Raw genomic sequence first — 17,298 nt, forward strand, 5'->3', positions numbered from 1 at the left:
CCAATAAGTTCAAAAACATCGATGTAAATGTGGCTTTAATCAAATTCTAGGGAAATTTAAGTTTCTTTTTGACAGTTCTTGGGATAATGCAAAATGGCTACCGTTTGAATGCAGTTTGCGGTCTATAGTTTCTTTGGGAGTCTGTTGTCACTGTCACTAATCATTAATTTGCATGTGTCGAAGAAATCGATGACTCGCTGACTTATGCGGTTTTATATCGATTTTTCATTAAATAATTGTTGACAGATAATGGCGTCGGGATTAGAGAGCTATATGAATCGTATCCTTTTTATATTGTTTATCTTTCAAAAGCATGAGAAATATATTAACCTAAGCACAATCTAGATACGGTTTCCATTATTACATCGGACGGTAGGAATTTTATTGTAAGTATATGAATTTTGCTAAATCACACGAGCGTGCTCGAATTTACATAAATATAATCTATAATTGCCTCAGGCTTCGCATAGAGATATTTACTCTCGATTATATGAACATAGTAAGTTACAATGTCATATTTACATTGTTCTCTTATGTATTAAGATTATTAAACTCTTAATGATTCTCTTACATTTTATTTTATATAACGAGTATTTTATATTGCAAGTATTTAATTGTAATTGCTCTACATATAAACAAAATTTTATTGCGATACTCCATCTTTCATGCAATTAATAATTTGACTTAATTTCAAATCTTTTATTTCAGGGCACATTGAAAGGCTTTGATCAGACTATAAACATAATTCTTGATGAATCACATGAACGGGTATATAGTACAACGCAGGGAGTGGAACAAGTTGTCTTGGGTTTACATATTATCAGAGGAGATAACGTGTTAGTATAATCTCAAAATAAATTATACAAATAGTAGTTTTAATAATCGTATTGTAACATGATTGTTTCTTTTATTAATACATCAATATTCGCAATATAAATAGAAAAATATAATTTCATTCCGCATCATTATTTGTAAGAAAATAAATAATGGCCATAAACATATTTGTTAAAAGTATTATTTAATTATAAAGTGTCCTTTATCTTTTTTCAGAGCGATAGTGGGAGAGTTAGATGACGAGATGGATGCAAGATTGGATTTATCATCGATACGTGCTGATCCTCTAAGTTCCATTTTACATTGATAAATATATGTAGAATTTTGTGCAGTTCAAATCGCCGCACATTTTCATCCGAAATTTAAAATAAAATCAATCGAGAGCGCTAGAAAAAAAAATATTCTTCATACAAGTTGTATATCATATAAAAATTTTCCATATTTCTCATATAAGATATACATATATACATGTTATCATATAATTGTATTTCAAAAAATGCACAGAGTTAATATAGTAGTATTTACATCATTGAGATAAAGTAGCAAGAATTTGCGTTTAAAATAACAATTATCTGTACAAAAATCTTACTATATAATAGTAAACTTTATTCTTTACAAATGTAATTTTGCTCTGTATCATAATGTATAGCGATAGATGAAAATATAATCGCATCATAGATTAACATTTAATAATATCTAAATAAAAGATTTAAATATTTTATATTTATGTCTAAATTTATCCTAAAGAAAATATATACGTACAACCTTAAAGAAATTGTTCTGCTTTCTCGCAGAGTTATTCAGAATTTATTGTTATTATTTGAAGCCGCACGCAAATCTATAAGAAGAATTTAATGGAGGCGCTAAATAATAGTTCACGTTGGAGATGCACAAGAATGAGCACTATATATATTATTTCGAGCAAAAATCGATACCGGAATTTATATGCTTACGCATATTTTTTTTTTAATATAAAAAAGTATCTCATATCATATATGCCGCAAAATTTCTTTCGCGCACTATATATTGACTTCTTTACAAAATATTGCATTTCATATTACATTCTCTACAACTCCTCAGTATGTTTCCGCGATATGGGTAAAGATCGTGTCATGTCAATGTACGAAATGTATCGCTTGCTTCGCGAATCGTACAGAGACGTGTACGCAAAAATCGCAAGCACTCAGCGTGCCATTTGCATGGAAGACAAAGAAATTATCAACTTGATTAATGTCTCTATTATCGCGTTTGCTCCTTCGTTTACTCTTGAATTAATTATTTCGGCATGACTTATGTGCTAAGTCTTTTTTTATAGAGCCTAATTATAAACTAGTGGATATACATCGAAATATATCTATAGATATCCTTTATTTGACGGATTTATATATTTCACTAGCGACGTATTGAGAATTTTATACGGCAAATTACACTTAGAATGATGGATGTGTTTACGGTATGTTTTGCACGTTTAGAACGCACAGATTTTCCATATAAGTAGAAAATCGTGCGTAAATGAGCATTACATGCAGTTTCTCTCACTGCATTAATTAAAGAATTATGTAAGATGCGAGCTATTGTTTTCTTCGTCACTAGAGTTTGCAATCTGTCGATCATATATATATAATCATTATTAATATAATAATTATTAGAATCATAACTTTCTTGAGTAAGTTCTTAAGTAGTCGTTATAGATTTAATCCTATATAAACGAAAAGTAAATAGCAAAGATAATGAGAAATATTTATATATATTTACATAAATATTTATAATTTAAGAATAAATCTATAGCGCGATAATAAATCCGTAAACTTCGTATTGATACCGTCAAAATAAACTGGAAAGACTAAAACACACAGTCGAGCACATTACATGAACGTGTATATATACACATATTTGCAGTTTGATCGCTCATGAGAATTATTATCAGGTGCTCAGTCTATATATATACTTATTTATTTCTCCCGCTGTTTCTTTCAATTATTAGTCACTATATTGGTCCTATTGCGATTCCTTCGACGGATACGACCACCACGCTGCCTATTGCTGCCCGGGCCCCAATCATCGCCCATCGGACCAAAACTAGGCCCGTTCGATCCGTTTGGATTAAATCCCATCATGCCGGGCTCGCCAGTTCCGCCGCTGCCGGGTCCTCCAAAATTATTATAGCTGCTAGCACAAGGATAAGGAGGGCCTCCTTCGTAGGAAGGAGCGGGCGCAGGACCCAACAGTCCAGCTCCGTTGTTACGCTGCACGTTGAAACGTGGGTCAAAATTCATTTGATTTTGGGACGGCATCGGAACTGGCCCGTTCATACCCATTCCACCGGCGCCATGTGGCATGCCCATGGGCGGCGGCATGGGTCCGGGATTCATCATAGGCCTCATTGGGCCCATACCCATCGGATAATTTGGACCCATTGGGCCCATCATGCCCTGCGGTGGACCTGGCATGCCACTGGGTGGCGGTCCGGGCATACCAGAAGGTCCCACTTGCATACCGACCGGAGCGAGGCCCATATTGGGTCCCATCGGTTCCATCGGTTGCGACTGTCTTCCCTTGGAAGAGTTGATCACGTTTTGCGAGGATGACTGCTGATTGGAAGCGGCTGCCTCGAGCGTTTTCCGTCGCGGGTCTGTACGAACGGTGCATTGCGGTGGAGATTTTGGTATTTCCTGCTTGACCTGCGACGGCGGCGGCGACATTGGTGAGTCGGCCAGCTCGGGTTGAACAATGCGGAAGATCTTACGAAGACGCGGATCATACTTGACTTGCGCGTCCTCTTTTGTTAGTTTGGTATAGTCCGGTCTGGGTATGTCCACTACGTAAACTTTGTACGGCATTGGTGGATGCGACGCGATACTCGCGTCGATCTCAGTACATGGATCGTGCGCGGGCGCCGGTTTGAATGGCAGACTCAGTATCTGTCGCAGATCTACGTCAGATTTCACGCGAAGATCCGTGTCGCCGAACTCGGTGGTCTGAAAACGCTGCCGAAAGTCCATGTCCTGCCGTCTGAGATCCTGATCTGCCCTCGTCCGGAGATCGGTGTCCATATTCGCGTCCATCGCAGTGATACCGGAACTATAAATGCTCGTTTCCAGCCTGAGAGGCTTCTGCGATTCTCTCTTAGCGTCGGATATGCTCGGACTGCTTGGCTTCTGCTCTATTTCTCGACGCTGCCTAGGATCTCGGGACATGCGCGGATCCCTAGATACGGGTGCGGTAATCGAATTCGGTCCCGGTGATAGTCTCGGACTCGACGACATTTCGCTGTCTGATTTGGGATCTTGGGCCGATTTAGTTTTGGATGTGTCTTGGCTTGAATTAGCCGCCTGTTGTGTTTTGTTGCTCGTTGAACTTTGAGCTTTTATAGTGGATAATAGTTTAGACACTTCAGCACTGATGTCGATTTTGCTCAAATCGCCCAATTTGTCCACAATAGCGGCTGGTTGGGGCACATTGGACGCAGGTGGCGTGGGCGGAAACTCTTCCTTGACAACGACGTTCTGGTTTTTCTCGATGGGCTCAATCTCATCCTTCGAACTGTCCACTATAGTAAGATTGCCACCTTCATCGTCATCATCGTCATCATCGTCCTCGTCGTCCGAATACCAATCCTCGATGATTTGATCAGTACGTGCGTTGGAATCGTTATCCATGTTCTTAAAACTGTCTTGCGCCGCACGTTGCTGCTGTTGTATTCGCATGAATAACTCTTGCGCCTTCTTCGGCAAATGGCAAGGCGGCACCGCTTCATGTTCGTCCGTAGAGGAAAAGGAAATGTCGTGGGCTTGATCGCCTGTTTTTTAAACAAGTATGTAATAATTATTCTATCATTATTTTATATCATGTTTAATTAAGGTTTTTGATCATCTATATGTTATATACATACTTTTTAAATATATTATATAAACGGAAATAAAGAAGTGCGATATAAGAAATAAGAGAGATATTACTAAACAAAAAATTGTAATATAGAATCAGTATAAAATTATTTTTTTGATTAAATATTATTAAATCTTTTATCGAATATGTATAATTGAAAAAAGGAAAAACGATGTATAATGTAAGTAGTTATTCTTACTTTGCTCGCTGTCGAAACATTTTTCTTTTTCTTTATCCTCATCTTCAGCCGGTACTTCGATAACGAGTTCCGCTTCTTCGTCTTGATCGCTTTCGTCATCTAGTTTATTTTTCGTAAGACTAGCCACTTTATCGGCTATACTATAAACAGGCGGTGGTTTCTTTGCGTTCAATAGTTGCCTCAAGTCAACGTCTTTTCTCTTTTTCGACTGCAAATTTATAAATAGAATAAATTTATAATATATTAAAATCTCCTATTTTTAATTCAAATTTTTAAATAAAAAATGTATTATATAATACTTGTTATAAATATAAATTCATATAATATTATACCTCGTTTAATATATCATCTTCTCCGACATCCTTTGTAAAATCTTCTTTCGTTTTTTGTACAGTTTTATTTGATTCTGCATTTCTTTCGCTATAGAAGTTTGATGGTGCAATAGGTTGCTTTTGTGCTTGTTGCTGCGTAGCTAAACCTAATGCAGCATTTGGAAGTTGAAGACCAAGTTCATTTGCTGATTGTAGTAGCATAATATGCTCGTAGGGAACTCTATCCTCATCCGATCCCCATCGCGTCTTCTTTCCAGAAGGCTTTCTCTCCCTTAGGTTGGCTTGCTTTTGTGGATTTGTTTGTTCTTCTATTCAGTCAAACAATTTTAAATTTAATATTAAAATCGACAAATAAACAATAAAACAAAATTAAAAAATTTTTAACAATAAATATATTAATTTTTCCTTATATTTAGTTACCTTTATCTTCTTTTTCGTCAGTTTTTTCTGTAGGTGCTGATAGATTCAATTCGAAAAGACTGGGAATCTTTTGATTTGTTGTATCTTGACCTTGCGCTAGAGAACGCGCTGTATTATTTATCATTAACATTGCACCCTCTCTACTCAATCTTGGAAAATCACCAAGAATTTCCTTTGGTGCAGTTTCTAAGTGTTTCAGAAGAATACCTTTTACCTGAAACACAACAAATTTAAATAAAATATTGTTAGTAATAAACTTAGGTACTATTTGTTTTATTCTTATTGGCATTATTCAATTTTTATTTATAATTTAATATAAAATTACATAAAATATACCTGTTCATTCAAAGGCTGATGCGAGAATTTACAATTGTCGCCCTGATTACACTTCAGACCAGTATGGAAGAACTTGCAAGGAAAATCATGATGCATATACAGACATTTGTCACGTTTAGCACAACAATCCATAAGGTAAAACTTGCACAATTCCATTTTTCTGGGTGGTAAAGCGTTGTGCGAATACGGACAATCGTCTCCCCTATGACACTTTCCTTGCATATAATATACACAGATTGTATCTGCTTCCTGTCCATGATCATTATTCTGCTGCCGACGACCATTTCGATCATTTCGGATTTGGCCCCGAGTTTTGTTTTTACCACCACGTTCATTTTTGCCACCGCGACGTCCTATCGCATACGTTAGAAAGACAATCGAATATAATACAATTCACATAATTATAAATTAAATAACTTTAATTGCATGTAATAAAAATAAGAAGGATTATACATGTAGCGTATCTTAGTTATATATAAACATAATTGAAAAAAGTAGAAATTAAAATTCTGTGTACCTCCTCCTCCTCCTCCCCCTCCCCCTCCGCTTCCTCCTCCTCCACGTCCAGTGCTGCGTTTACTATCATTTTCTCTATGTCGATTTATATTAGATCTTTCCTCGTAATCCGAATTACTGTCAAAATTTTCATGCTCGTTTATACGTCTGGGAGAATTATTATTTTCTTGAGAATCCTTCCTAATAGGTGAGGCTCCTCGTACAAAAAGCATTTCATCTTCATCCTCGTTGGTGTTCTCTTCATCACTCAATTTTCGCTTCTGCAAAGTTTCATAAATCATTAGTAATAAAACGAGGACAATATTGAACCTATAGCTTTAAAAGCAGTCTCAGTAAGCCGGAAAAAAAATTTTAATGCATTATAAATAAAATTCGTTATCTCGCGTGTCATACATACCTTTTGTTCTTTACTACGATCCTCCTCTTTCTCATCACGAACTCTTTTCCGAACTTTGTTTCTGTTGTTCTTGTTCTTTGCTTTGGATTCCTGATTTTTCCCTCCATCCTCTTCCATTGCAGCCTTGATGGCTTTTTCAACATCTCCAGCCCAATCTTCGGTTGGATTCTTGTATTTCAAAAAATGTTTACCAGCTGCCTGTGCAGGCTGCTGCTTTTTATTTTTGTTAAACTTTGCATCAAAATTTTTATTTGTCGAAGAATCTGACTTAGGTGTTGGTTTAGCAGCCTCTGATGCAACATTTGCCGCAGGGACGATAGGCTCGTCGTCTTCATCTGATGGAATTTCTCCATCTTCCAAATCGTTATCATTACTGCTGTACATATTTTTAAAAAATTATTTTTAAATTCATGAAAGCATTGCAAAAATTTATAAAAATTACGCTTTTTATGGTATTAATAATAATTAAATAATTTTTATAAATCATATATGAGATATTTATATTTTACAAATCACAAACTCTGTCTAATATAATCATATAATTATGGATTTAAATAACAAAATGTTATTTAAATTGGATTCAGTGACTGCAACGAAGACAATACTACTTTCACATATTTATATTTAAAAATTTCTATATTTTTTTTCTGACATCAAATTATTATCTTTTGTTCATCTAAAAGAATGCAATAAATTTATATAATATTGTAAACTGTATTATTATATTGAAATATATAGATTCTGTGTAATATATACACAATATAATTGCAACTTTCTTCCTGCATAATACATTATTAAATATGTATAGTTTCCCATATAAGAGATGCAATTTTTTTTACTGCTTTATTATATTCTTCAATATCGTTACACGAGATGAAGATCAACAAGATCTGATGATGTTTAAAAGTCTAGGAATATATATCGATATTAAATACATTCGAGAAAACATATTTCTTGGTCATTACAAAATTGAAACACGATAGCTATGATTTTTTTCCCTGAATTTTCCAATGAGGATAATCCTATTATAAAGCTCCAAATAAAAAAGAAATCCTTAAGACGCGCTACGTTATCACCTCGTCGTAATTCATATTAGCCTGTCGAAATATCGTGTCTGTTCTGTTTTATTAATGAGCTAAAAATAATGGCGGAGGGGAAATCATAAGGAGGACGAACTCGTCATTGTCGCCAAGGACGAATTGATACCGCACGCAGTCGAGGGACTATATATATCATATGGTAGAGAACTCTGAAGAGAAACTCGACTAGAGCGGACTATAACGTGGCGGTATCCGAAGCTACTGATCGTGTCGAAAACGTCGGTCTATGGGGGGAGAAAAAAAAAGACCACAGCGTGCAATAAACTTGCACACCCGATAGAAACCGATCGATGACAATCTCCGGCGGGAAAATATGTAACTATACGTATATATATATATAAGAACGCCATATATATGTATGTATATGTAAATTACAGTTTTATGTAAATAAAACCTGATCGTAAAAACAGATGAAAAAGAGAAGAAACAAAAACAGAATAACATATTGTTATCGATATCGAACAAATTTAAATTTCGATCGATAAGATTTAATTAACATGCTAATGATCGAGGAAATAAGGCCTAATATCCCGTAATCACGACATAGTTATATATCGAAAATTTTAAGAGGTTCAAGCTCTGAAAAAAAAAAGAAAGAAAAAAAAAGGAAAAGTGATTCTCTATGATAGAAAAAAACCTACTTCGATCGAAGTATTTGGAAAGATAGTTAATTTCGATCCCTCTTTGAATGCACATAATTCTAAATCATTTATTGATTATCGATTAATTATACCGAATCTCAATTTCTGAGATATGTCGCCACGCAAAAATGGCGGGATCTCGGTATGGAAATAAAAGATTGCCTTACCATCTCATTGGGTCATCATTAACATTATAATTATCATCATCATCAGATCATGATCATCATCATTAGCTTTCGTCATTACGACGAATAGTCATAATCATAGTATTATGCATCAAAGAAACCATCACATTCTCCAGCATCGTCGTCGTTGCAGCATTGTCGATTTAAGGGTGACGTTAACGCCAAACGGGAATATTATTTCCAAAAGCTCTTCGCGTGTCGACTCTCGTTCATTTCAAAAGGGTTTCTCTCTCTTTCTCTATCAATCGTGTATGCGTTGCGTGCGTATGTGCGTGACGCGCGTGTCTCGTGTATCAAAGGGGGAAAAAAATTAAAGGTCTCGCGAGCAGATCTGATTGTTCCGGCGTGGGAGAGATCGTGTATACAGAGTGACTCAGATCTACCACGTTTCATTTTTTTTTTTTTTTTTTTTTTTTTTGACTTCTACGTAAAGCTGTTCTTTTTCATAGAACGTGGAAATATAATTCTTGTAATTCTTTTTTATTTCTCTTTTCTTCGATTAATTTAATTTACCGATATGTCAGATGATTAAAATTCGAAGTAAAAAAGTTCTCTCGAAATAAAATTCATTCTCTCAGAATAAGAATAAGATTTTTTTAATCGCGTTATGCTATGAAGTTTATTTAAACGAAGCATTAATTCATCGATCCTTAATTTTCTTCGATATATACTTCTCTTTATAATTTACCAAACCCTTCATCATCGTTCGATTTTAACATCCAAAATTATACCGATGCCTTTTATTTATTCCTTCTAAGAAATAATTTATTTTGATCAGAAAATTAATCGAAAAAAGTAAAGCGCGGTGGATTCGAGACACCTGGTACACGATATACGTCACAAGAGAAAGAATTGAAGGATGTGTGTACTTTTCCGTCCTGCTTATATCCATTAAGTGTGCATGAATGTAATCGGTCTCTGTCGTAAAGGAGGGAAGAAAAGCTAGAGGTTCCTATCTCGACCGGAAATGGATCGATAATATTACCGCGGCATTAATATCGTCTCGATTCGCGTGCATCCGGGAAATCGAAAATTCAAACAGAGAGGGATCTAATCGCGATATAAATTAAAAGTTTCAAGTTTATATCACTATCTCTCTCTCTCTCTCTCTCTCTCTCTCTCTCTCTCTCTCTCTCCATAAATAATTTTTCGCGCGCTCGCGGTCCGAACTCGTCGAGAAATTCTACTGGTTTCTCTCTCAATCTCACATCCCAGTAATTTTCTATAAATAAAAATTAAAAAAAAAAGAAAAGAAAAGAAAGAGGATAGAGCCGAGTTGTGCGCGCGCAGTGATGCGACTCGCCCACCTGTTTCTGTCTCCCTCGCCAAAACTGCATCCGCGATCCAATTCTGAAAATAATTCGCCGGGACTGTCGCGGAATCGACTTGTAGAAATAATCGCGGCGTCGTAAGAGAGAACGGCCTTGACTCATCTTCATCTCATTCTCTTGCTTGGAAATCCAAGTAGACACTCGCTAACGAGAGAAAATAAAATGCACGAAAGAAGCTATATATCCCCATCTCCCTTAAACCCAGATGATAAAGCTACGAGATTACAAAAAGCGTTCGGAAAAAGGAACGCGTGTCGAAATCGAAAGAACGAAACGATCTTTTCGTTCCCAGATCTCGTGAAGTCGGTCGAAACAGGGAAGGGGAGCAGAGGGAAGGAGGAAGAATGAGAAAGAGAGTCGAGGGGCATGGCGAAGAAAAGAATGCGATGGAGGGAGAGCAAAGAGAGTTATGTGTAACAAACTTTTGTATGTGTGTATGTATGTATGTGTGTGTGTGTGTATGTATGTATATATGTATCTCCGTCGTACGATTGTCAATGATAATAGTCACTCGCGAAATTCTCCATTCTCGTTTTTCGTCCCATTTGGCGGTAGCGAATAGAGATACGTAATATGTACATAGTATGTAGGAAGGCAAACCTTTGGATTAGAGTCTCAGCCGCGGAAACACTCTCTACTGCCATTTTCGTTTTCGGTTCCGCAGATCGATGACGATCTGTGCGTGTTCTCGCTCTCGTTACCCCGAAGTGAACAAGTGAGTCAGTATTCCTATATCAGCACTGCGGCCTCTCCCGATCGGCCGGGACGGCGATCAAGCGATCATACGATCGATTCGATCGACCACACTCGACAGGTCTTTGCTCTGGCGGAATAATCGCGCTGCTCGAATGAATTGCTAGCATTTGCGAGAGAGCGTAATAAACGCTCTCCGTATAGGAACGTAGTCTACGAAAGACTACGCGTCTCCTCTTTTCTCTCCCTTTCTCCGTCTCTTGTCTCTGTCTCTCGTTTTCTCACGCGAATAACCGTAACGGTTCTCTTTCTACGTAACGCGAAAAACAGTTTAACGCCCTTGTTACGGTCGTTCTTTAATGGCTCTCTCTCTCTCTCTCTCTCTGTCTATTTCACAAAAGGACCTTGGAGTCCTTAGCGGGATTTTTTTTTCCCCGAAAAGTTTCTCCTACCGAACTGAATGAATACGAATATTTTGCACTTTCGGCTGGTTTATACCCTTTTTCCTCTCTCTTTCTCTCTCTCTCTCTATCTCTCTCTCTCCCTCGCCGAGAGGGCAGCGGATATACAAATTTTCACTATAGTGCGAGCGATCTCGCGATCTCTCTTTCCCAAAAAGCCCGCGACAAGCAGAATGGAATTCGGTCAGATCGCGCGATCCTCCTTTTCTCGCCGTCGCGAGAACGACGTCATTCTAGCTGACGTGGCATATGGCTGACCCAGGCGACGAACGCTCGTCGTGGGTGTCTCTCTCTCCCGTTTAATGATTATCTTTTTACCTACCCACCCTATCTGCCTGCTCGTCCGCCCCCCGCGCCGTCCGTTTGTGTGTCTGAGTGTTAACGTCGTTGCGTGTGCGACCTCGTGTGCGCGCGCGACGATTGCGGCTCGCTCGTCGCGTCCGAAACGGAAATGCGACGCGATGAGAATGGGGACGCGCTCGCGCGTGCGTACTCCCCGAGAGGATCCCCTTCGGAAAAAAATGAAGGGGAGGGGGGGGGGAAAGAAAAAAAGAAAACGCGACTCTCCGATCGGAGAGGGAGAAGGAGAGAGTCCTCTTTCACTCCCTCTCTTCCCTCAAAGCCTCCCCTTGATAACGATGCTTTCACTCTTGCGATTTTAACCGCACGATTCTTCGGCAACGACGATGGTTCCCTCTCCTCGAATTTAACGACGAACGTTTATTTTCTTTCAGAGAGAGACAGAGATAGGGAGCGACTCTTGTTGTTTCAATGCCCGAGACTCTTGCCGAGAGATCGATGAACGAGCGCGGGTGAACAAAGACAAATTCTCGTGAAATCAGATGTAAGACGATCTGAGTATCGCGGATTAATCCCGATAGACGAACCCTCCCCCCCCCCTCCCCCGTCAATAAGTTAATAACGCGACAACGACAAACAACGAACGCGTGCTTCTCTTTCTCGCACGCGTCCCCGCGTCGTTCGGAGATTTAGATCTCTCAGCAAGAGCGATATAACATATGGATGCAGCGAAAAAACTTTGAGATTATTGTAGCCGCAAGCAAAGACGAAGAGTACGCGATCGGTCTGATGCGTTATTTACTATTCAGCAGAGGTATAAAAATGTAGCAGTCTATGACGGTGAGCGAAACTTCGGAGATCAAACTAAACATGGCCACATCTGGAACTATTCTGAGCCTCTGAGCCAGACGCTCCGTCACGGAAACCTTTCGATGGCGGCGGCGAACAAGCTAGCAGCGGATCAGGAGGGATAAAATGACGCTAGTCGGCCAATCGCGCGCTCCGTCAGTCGGTCACGTGATCGCGCGCCCACCATCCCGTATCACCGTTTCTTCTACCGCTCGTCTCGTCTTTCCTCCCTCTCCCTCCCTCGCTCTCTCTGTCTCTCTCGCGTGATTTCTCTTCCATGTCATATATACGAGAGATTCCTTAATATTTGCTGCGATGTAGTAAGAATGTTGCTACGCGGAACTTGTGCGAAAGATGTGATGCGGCGAGTACTAACCGAGTTGAAAACGTCCGGTTCGCTTTAAATACAGGTGCGCCTTTTGACAACTTCGAGCGCGCACGTGATGCCTTCTCGGAAAGCTTTTAATAGTATACGAAGCTTATATATATATATATGATGTTTACTCGCTATTAAATTATTTTTAAATATTCGTATTGATTATATGATATCATTTATCATTTAAATAAACTTTATCTATATGGTTTTTTCTTTTACGTAACTAAAAATTAGTAGGAGAGTCTTGTGATGATAAATCTGTTTTCTCTTTGATTAGATAAGTGCTTATGTGTGCGCAATGAAAGATAGCATTATTAAACTGATAAGAGGAATGATTAATTGCCAGGAAATTTGTAATTCTGGTGATCTAATAAATAAATTGTATCAATATTTTCATATTCATATAAATTAAATATTTGCCATTAATTTTTTAACATCCTAGGCATTTTATTATTTACATATACCTAGAGACATTAAAAAAGAGTTATTTAATAAATATATGAAATTTAACTTCTTTTTTTATAAACATATTAAATGAAATAATTTGTACAAAATATGAGGCACATTTATATCGATCACACTATATATTACTGCATTTTGGAGCAAAAATGTTTTGCAACAATTTTTTAAAAAATTATATATATATAAAAAAATATTGTTTCCTCCCGACAAAAAAGTTTTATGCCATATATATTTGAATACAAGTTCATTCTCTCTCATACTCCTATTTTTAGAAAAAAATTATTGTGTAAATAAATTTTGTATAAGTATCTTTTAAAAAATTGAAATTTTCTGCAATTACCATATTTGATACTGTTTCTTTAATGGCATTGATGGAAAAAATATTGTAAATTTATCAAAATACTGTTGCAAAATACATTCTGAAACAAAATGCTAATAAATTATTCTGATTATTCTGAATTGTTCTGATTATTATTTTACATGTTCATGTGAACGATGATGAAAAACGAATGAAATACCGCTATCCCAACACTGTCGTAACGATATATCCGGTAAATGCCGCGGATTATGCGAGTGTCGCCATTCGGACAAATCGGAATTGCAGTCGGATTGCTCCGGTGGACCTTTCACTTCGATCCCATTGATGCAACGTTTGCACTTGAACCTAAATAAATAATAATATAACTCTTGCTCCACGAATCATTCTGAAATATTTAAAGTCTATTATACTTACTTGTCGTGTGTATCTGAAACAGTATTTTCTTCTAATTTGAATAAATCGCGAAGATCGTTTATAGTGAAATGCCTCGCTACATCATCTTCTTGATCAACCACTGTGGAACTCAATGCTTTCTTATGAGCTTGTCTCTGAAATATTTTTTCTTCTATCGTCCCAGTCTGAAAAAAAGGAAAATATAAAATTTATAAATACATATTAAATTTGAAAAAATTATTTAAAGATTATGGTAAAAAATATGAGAATTCACATATGAAAATAATTTTGTTAACTTATTGTTTGATATAAATATGTTATTGACGATGATAAACATGATACAATCTGTTACTACGAACAGAAAGAAAACGATAGACGAAGCACGGCTTCTTCTGGCCGTCTCTCCAAACTCGGGCCATCGCTTGGTCGTCATTTGCGGGATTCCAATCCGGATCGAACATGACGAGACGATTCGCACCGATGAGATTCAAGCCGCATCCACCGGCTTTTGAGCTGAGCATGAAGATGAAATCGCTGCTAGTGTCGCTATTAAAATTGTCGACTACTTTCGATCTCTTTTTGATAGTCATCGTACCGTCGAGTCTTACGTAATTGTAGGAACGTTTACTGCACAGTTTCTCGAATAAATCGAGGGTCTGTGTATAATTAGAAACTAGTACTATTTTGTCGTTTGTTGTAGTTTTAATGGATGCCAACAAACAATCCAAAACCATCAGTTTTCCTGATAATTCTGGTAGCAACTGCCTGTAACAAAGACTCTATTATCAAATGATATATTTTTTTTTTAGTTCATAGAACAGTAAAATTTAGTTTTACTTTGTAGAATAATGCGGCGGCAACAATTGTGCAGCTTTCTCAAAACCTTCTGCCTTTTCCATTATTTTATCGTATATCAAATCAGGATGATTACATAGCTTCTTTAAAAGAGTTATGGCAGCTAGAGCGGATAAACGACCTCCATTCTTTGGATTATCATTCTCTATATAAAATGTATAAACACAAAAAAAGATATAAAAAATATATTTTATCTATTTTATTATATATTATGATACTATATATTAAAATATTGCCTTTTATCTTAAAATTGTTATTTAAATAATTTTTTAAAAACATACCTTCCATAGACTTTTTTATACTATCACTTTGTATGAAGTTCTTGTAGAGGCGAGTTTGCAGCTCGCCCATTTTTATGCATACTACGAGTTCATGTTTCAATGGTAGATATTTCGAAAGTAAAGCGCTAGTACGTCTAATGAGACATTTATTAACAACTGATACTAATTCGGACAAACGTTCCTGAGCGAGTTTACGTTGCTCGTCTGTCGCAGCTGCATCTTGGCCACGTAATATGGGCGTCTCATACTTTCTCCGGAATTCCTGAAAGGATAATTCGAATAATAAAGTTAGGATATATATATATTTAATAAATTATATGTAGCTTTTATCGACATTCCATTTACCTGCGCAGTTCCCAATAATCCTTGATTAACAAAGTGTACTAGGGAGAAGTATTCCAGAAGATCATTTTGTATAGGTGTTCCGCTGAGCAATACTCTTCTCTTAGCCTTTAAACCCATTAAAGATTGATATGTTTGATTTTCGGAATTTTTTAGGCGATGACCCTCATCACACAGTACAAGACCAACTTCGTCTTGATGTAACGCATGTGCGTGTAAGCGAAATGTTTCATAACTTATAATAAGAATAGGAGTTACACATCTGCCGCCATAAGTTTTCATGAATCTGAGGAGTTTTGAATCAATTTCTGCTTTCTTTCCTCCATCAATAGCGAGAGTGTTGACCATATTATTTAACCATTTGTTAATTTCATTGTACCAATTCTTCACTAAAGAGCTGGGTGCAACAATAATTGCTTTGTCTATTAATGGTTTAGCTTCTGGTCCTATGCAAACATTTTTTAATTGTATTTTTTTCATCTTTTTTACTAATTTTTTTAAATAGCTTTGTATATCTTACCTTGCTTCAATAATGTCCATAACAATGTTATGCATTGCAGTGTTTTGCCAAGACCCATTTCATCTGCCATAATACAACCATATGCATCTCCTATACGTTTACCCGTTACACATTCATACATAAATTTCACACCTTCTCGTTGATGCGGCCTTAATACATTGCACAATATAGGATCTACAACTACGTGTACAAGAAGCTTACATCTGCAAAAATTATACACATAATGTAATCAGAATTTTATCTCAAAAACTATACATATTGTAATGGTTGAATAAGACTATTTGAACATATGTTATATTTAGAAATATATATACGTACGGATCGACTTTCAATCTTTCATGCTCGGATAATTCTGGTGGCGAATAGACGATTAATGCATTGGGATCATCAGGATCATGCAATGGTCTACGTGGTCCTGATAGGCGTAATCCAAGAACTCGTCCAGATAATTGATAACCAGGCACTGGTATTTTAAATGGTTTGCTAAGAAGTTTTCTCACTCTTTCTTCCTGATTGATATCATATATATATATCATATTTTTATAGTAAAAATCTAACAATTAAGATCTTTTATAAATAAACTTACATGTTCCGATACTATTCTTTGCATTGTATGGATGCCATCATCGGAAAGAAGAACAGCTTTGCGTTCTGATATTTGTATGTTTTTGACATTTTTGGAAGTTCTTCTTTTGGATTCTGGCGGACAATTTTCAGACAAAGTTATTGCTGCATAATCCTGTGGTATATCCAAGAGTAAAGGACGTTTCCCTCGCTGACTGGGTGCCAGTGACCGAATCTTGAAACACACGTATAAAGAAAGAATATATATTATTATATTTTAAACTTTTCGTAAGACAAGTGAATACTTTAATCCATTTGTTAGGTAAATTGAATTAATTTTGTTTTATTAATAAGTTATAAACACAATATAAACATATGTAATGTGAATGACAATTCTATATTCTATATGGATAAAAATTATTTTTCAGAAGAGAGAGAGTGCATTAACACAAATAAAATGAAAATATTCTATAATTATTACCATTTCACTTTCAATTAGTCATCCTGTTGAAAAATCAACAGAATATCTCGTTATTTATTGTCGAGTACAAAAATGGCGCGAACCGTTGAATAAAACCAACCTCGAAATTATGATCATTAACTATAAAACTAGATGTAATATAGCGTGTATTTTGTGAATCAGCTACTGGCTGCGTTCAGCAGAAAAAGCAGCTTTGCAACTGTGTAAAATTCTTTAATATGATTGG

General features: G+C 36.6%; 3 protein-coding genes and 1 long non-coding RNA gene across 8 annotated transcripts; 2 read left to right on the forward strand and 2 right to left on the reverse strand.

The window, feature by feature from the left end:
* The first annotated feature begins 104 nt into the window (after nt 1-104).
* Nucleotides 105-1,485, forward strand: LOC138934655 (U6 snRNA-associated Sm-like protein LSm8). Its single transcript, XM_070298633.1, has 4 exons — nt 105-280; nt 346-386; nt 709-836; nt 1,051-1,485. Exons 1-4 carry the CDS (start codon nt 250-252, stop codon nt 1,139-1,141), a joined length of 291 nt encoding a protein of 96 aa, XP_070154734.1. The 5' UTR covers nt 105-249; the 3' UTR covers nt 1,142-1,485.
* Nucleotides 871-12,523, reverse strand: Su(sable) (suppressor of sable). 4 transcript variants are annotated; one of them, XM_070298621.1, is made up of 9 exons: nt 12,433-12,519; nt 10,777-11,016; nt 6,920-7,295; nt 6,524-6,782; nt 6,007-6,359; nt 5,671-5,884; nt 5,251-5,558; nt 4,919-5,126; nt 871-4,633 (listed from the first exon to the last, which is right to left on the reverse strand). In XM_070298621.1, exons 2-9 carry the CDS (start codon nt 10,818-10,820, stop codon nt 2,808-2,810), a joined length of 3,588 nt encoding a protein of 1,195 aa, XP_070154722.1. In that variant the 5' UTR covers nt 10,821-11,016; nt 12,433-12,519; the 3' UTR covers nt 871-2,807. The 4 variants fall into 4 exon arrangements, with proteins under 4 accessions (XP_070154722.1, XP_070154723.1, XP_070154724.1 ...); XM_070298622.1 differs by having other exon boundaries at nt 10,777-10,999; nt 12,433-12,518; XM_070298623.1 differs by having other exon boundaries at nt 6,920-7,292; nt 10,777-12,523.
* On the forward strand, nt 10,700-15,052 carry LOC138934657 (uncharacterized). 2 transcript variants are annotated; one of them, XR_011447159.1, is made up of 3 exons: nt 10,700-10,891; nt 12,440-12,889; nt 14,391-15,052. It is a non-coding gene; the product is annotated as an uncharacterized lncRNA (long non-coding RNA). The 2 variants fall into 2 exon arrangements; XR_011447160.1 differs by having other exon boundaries at nt 12,443-12,889.
* On the reverse strand, nt 13,782-17,162 carry Okr (DNA repair and recombination protein RAD54-like okr). The gene is made up of 10 exons (XM_070298631.1): nt 17,073-17,162; nt 16,614-16,826; nt 16,346-16,536; nt 16,028-16,230; nt 15,511-15,953; nt 15,166-15,427; nt 14,867-15,029; nt 14,389-14,794; nt 14,051-14,214; nt 13,782-13,981 (listed from the first exon to the last, which is right to left on the reverse strand). Exons 1-10 carry the CDS (start codon nt 17,073-17,075, stop codon nt 13,789-13,791), a joined length of 2,241 nt encoding a protein of 746 aa, XP_070154732.1. The 5' UTR covers nt 17,076-17,162; the 3' UTR covers nt 13,782-13,788.
* Nucleotides 17,163-17,298: the final 136 nt, after the last annotated feature.

The sequence above is a fragment of the Polyergus mexicanus genome, unplaced genomic scaffold (genome assembly GCF_030449975.1).
Source record: "Polyergus mexicanus isolate NDT 795.1 unplaced genomic scaffold, iyPolMexi1.0 SCAF_7, whole genome shotgun sequence".
Taxonomy (NCBI): Eukaryota; Metazoa; Arthropoda; class Insecta; order Hymenoptera; family Formicidae; genus Polyergus; species Polyergus mexicanus.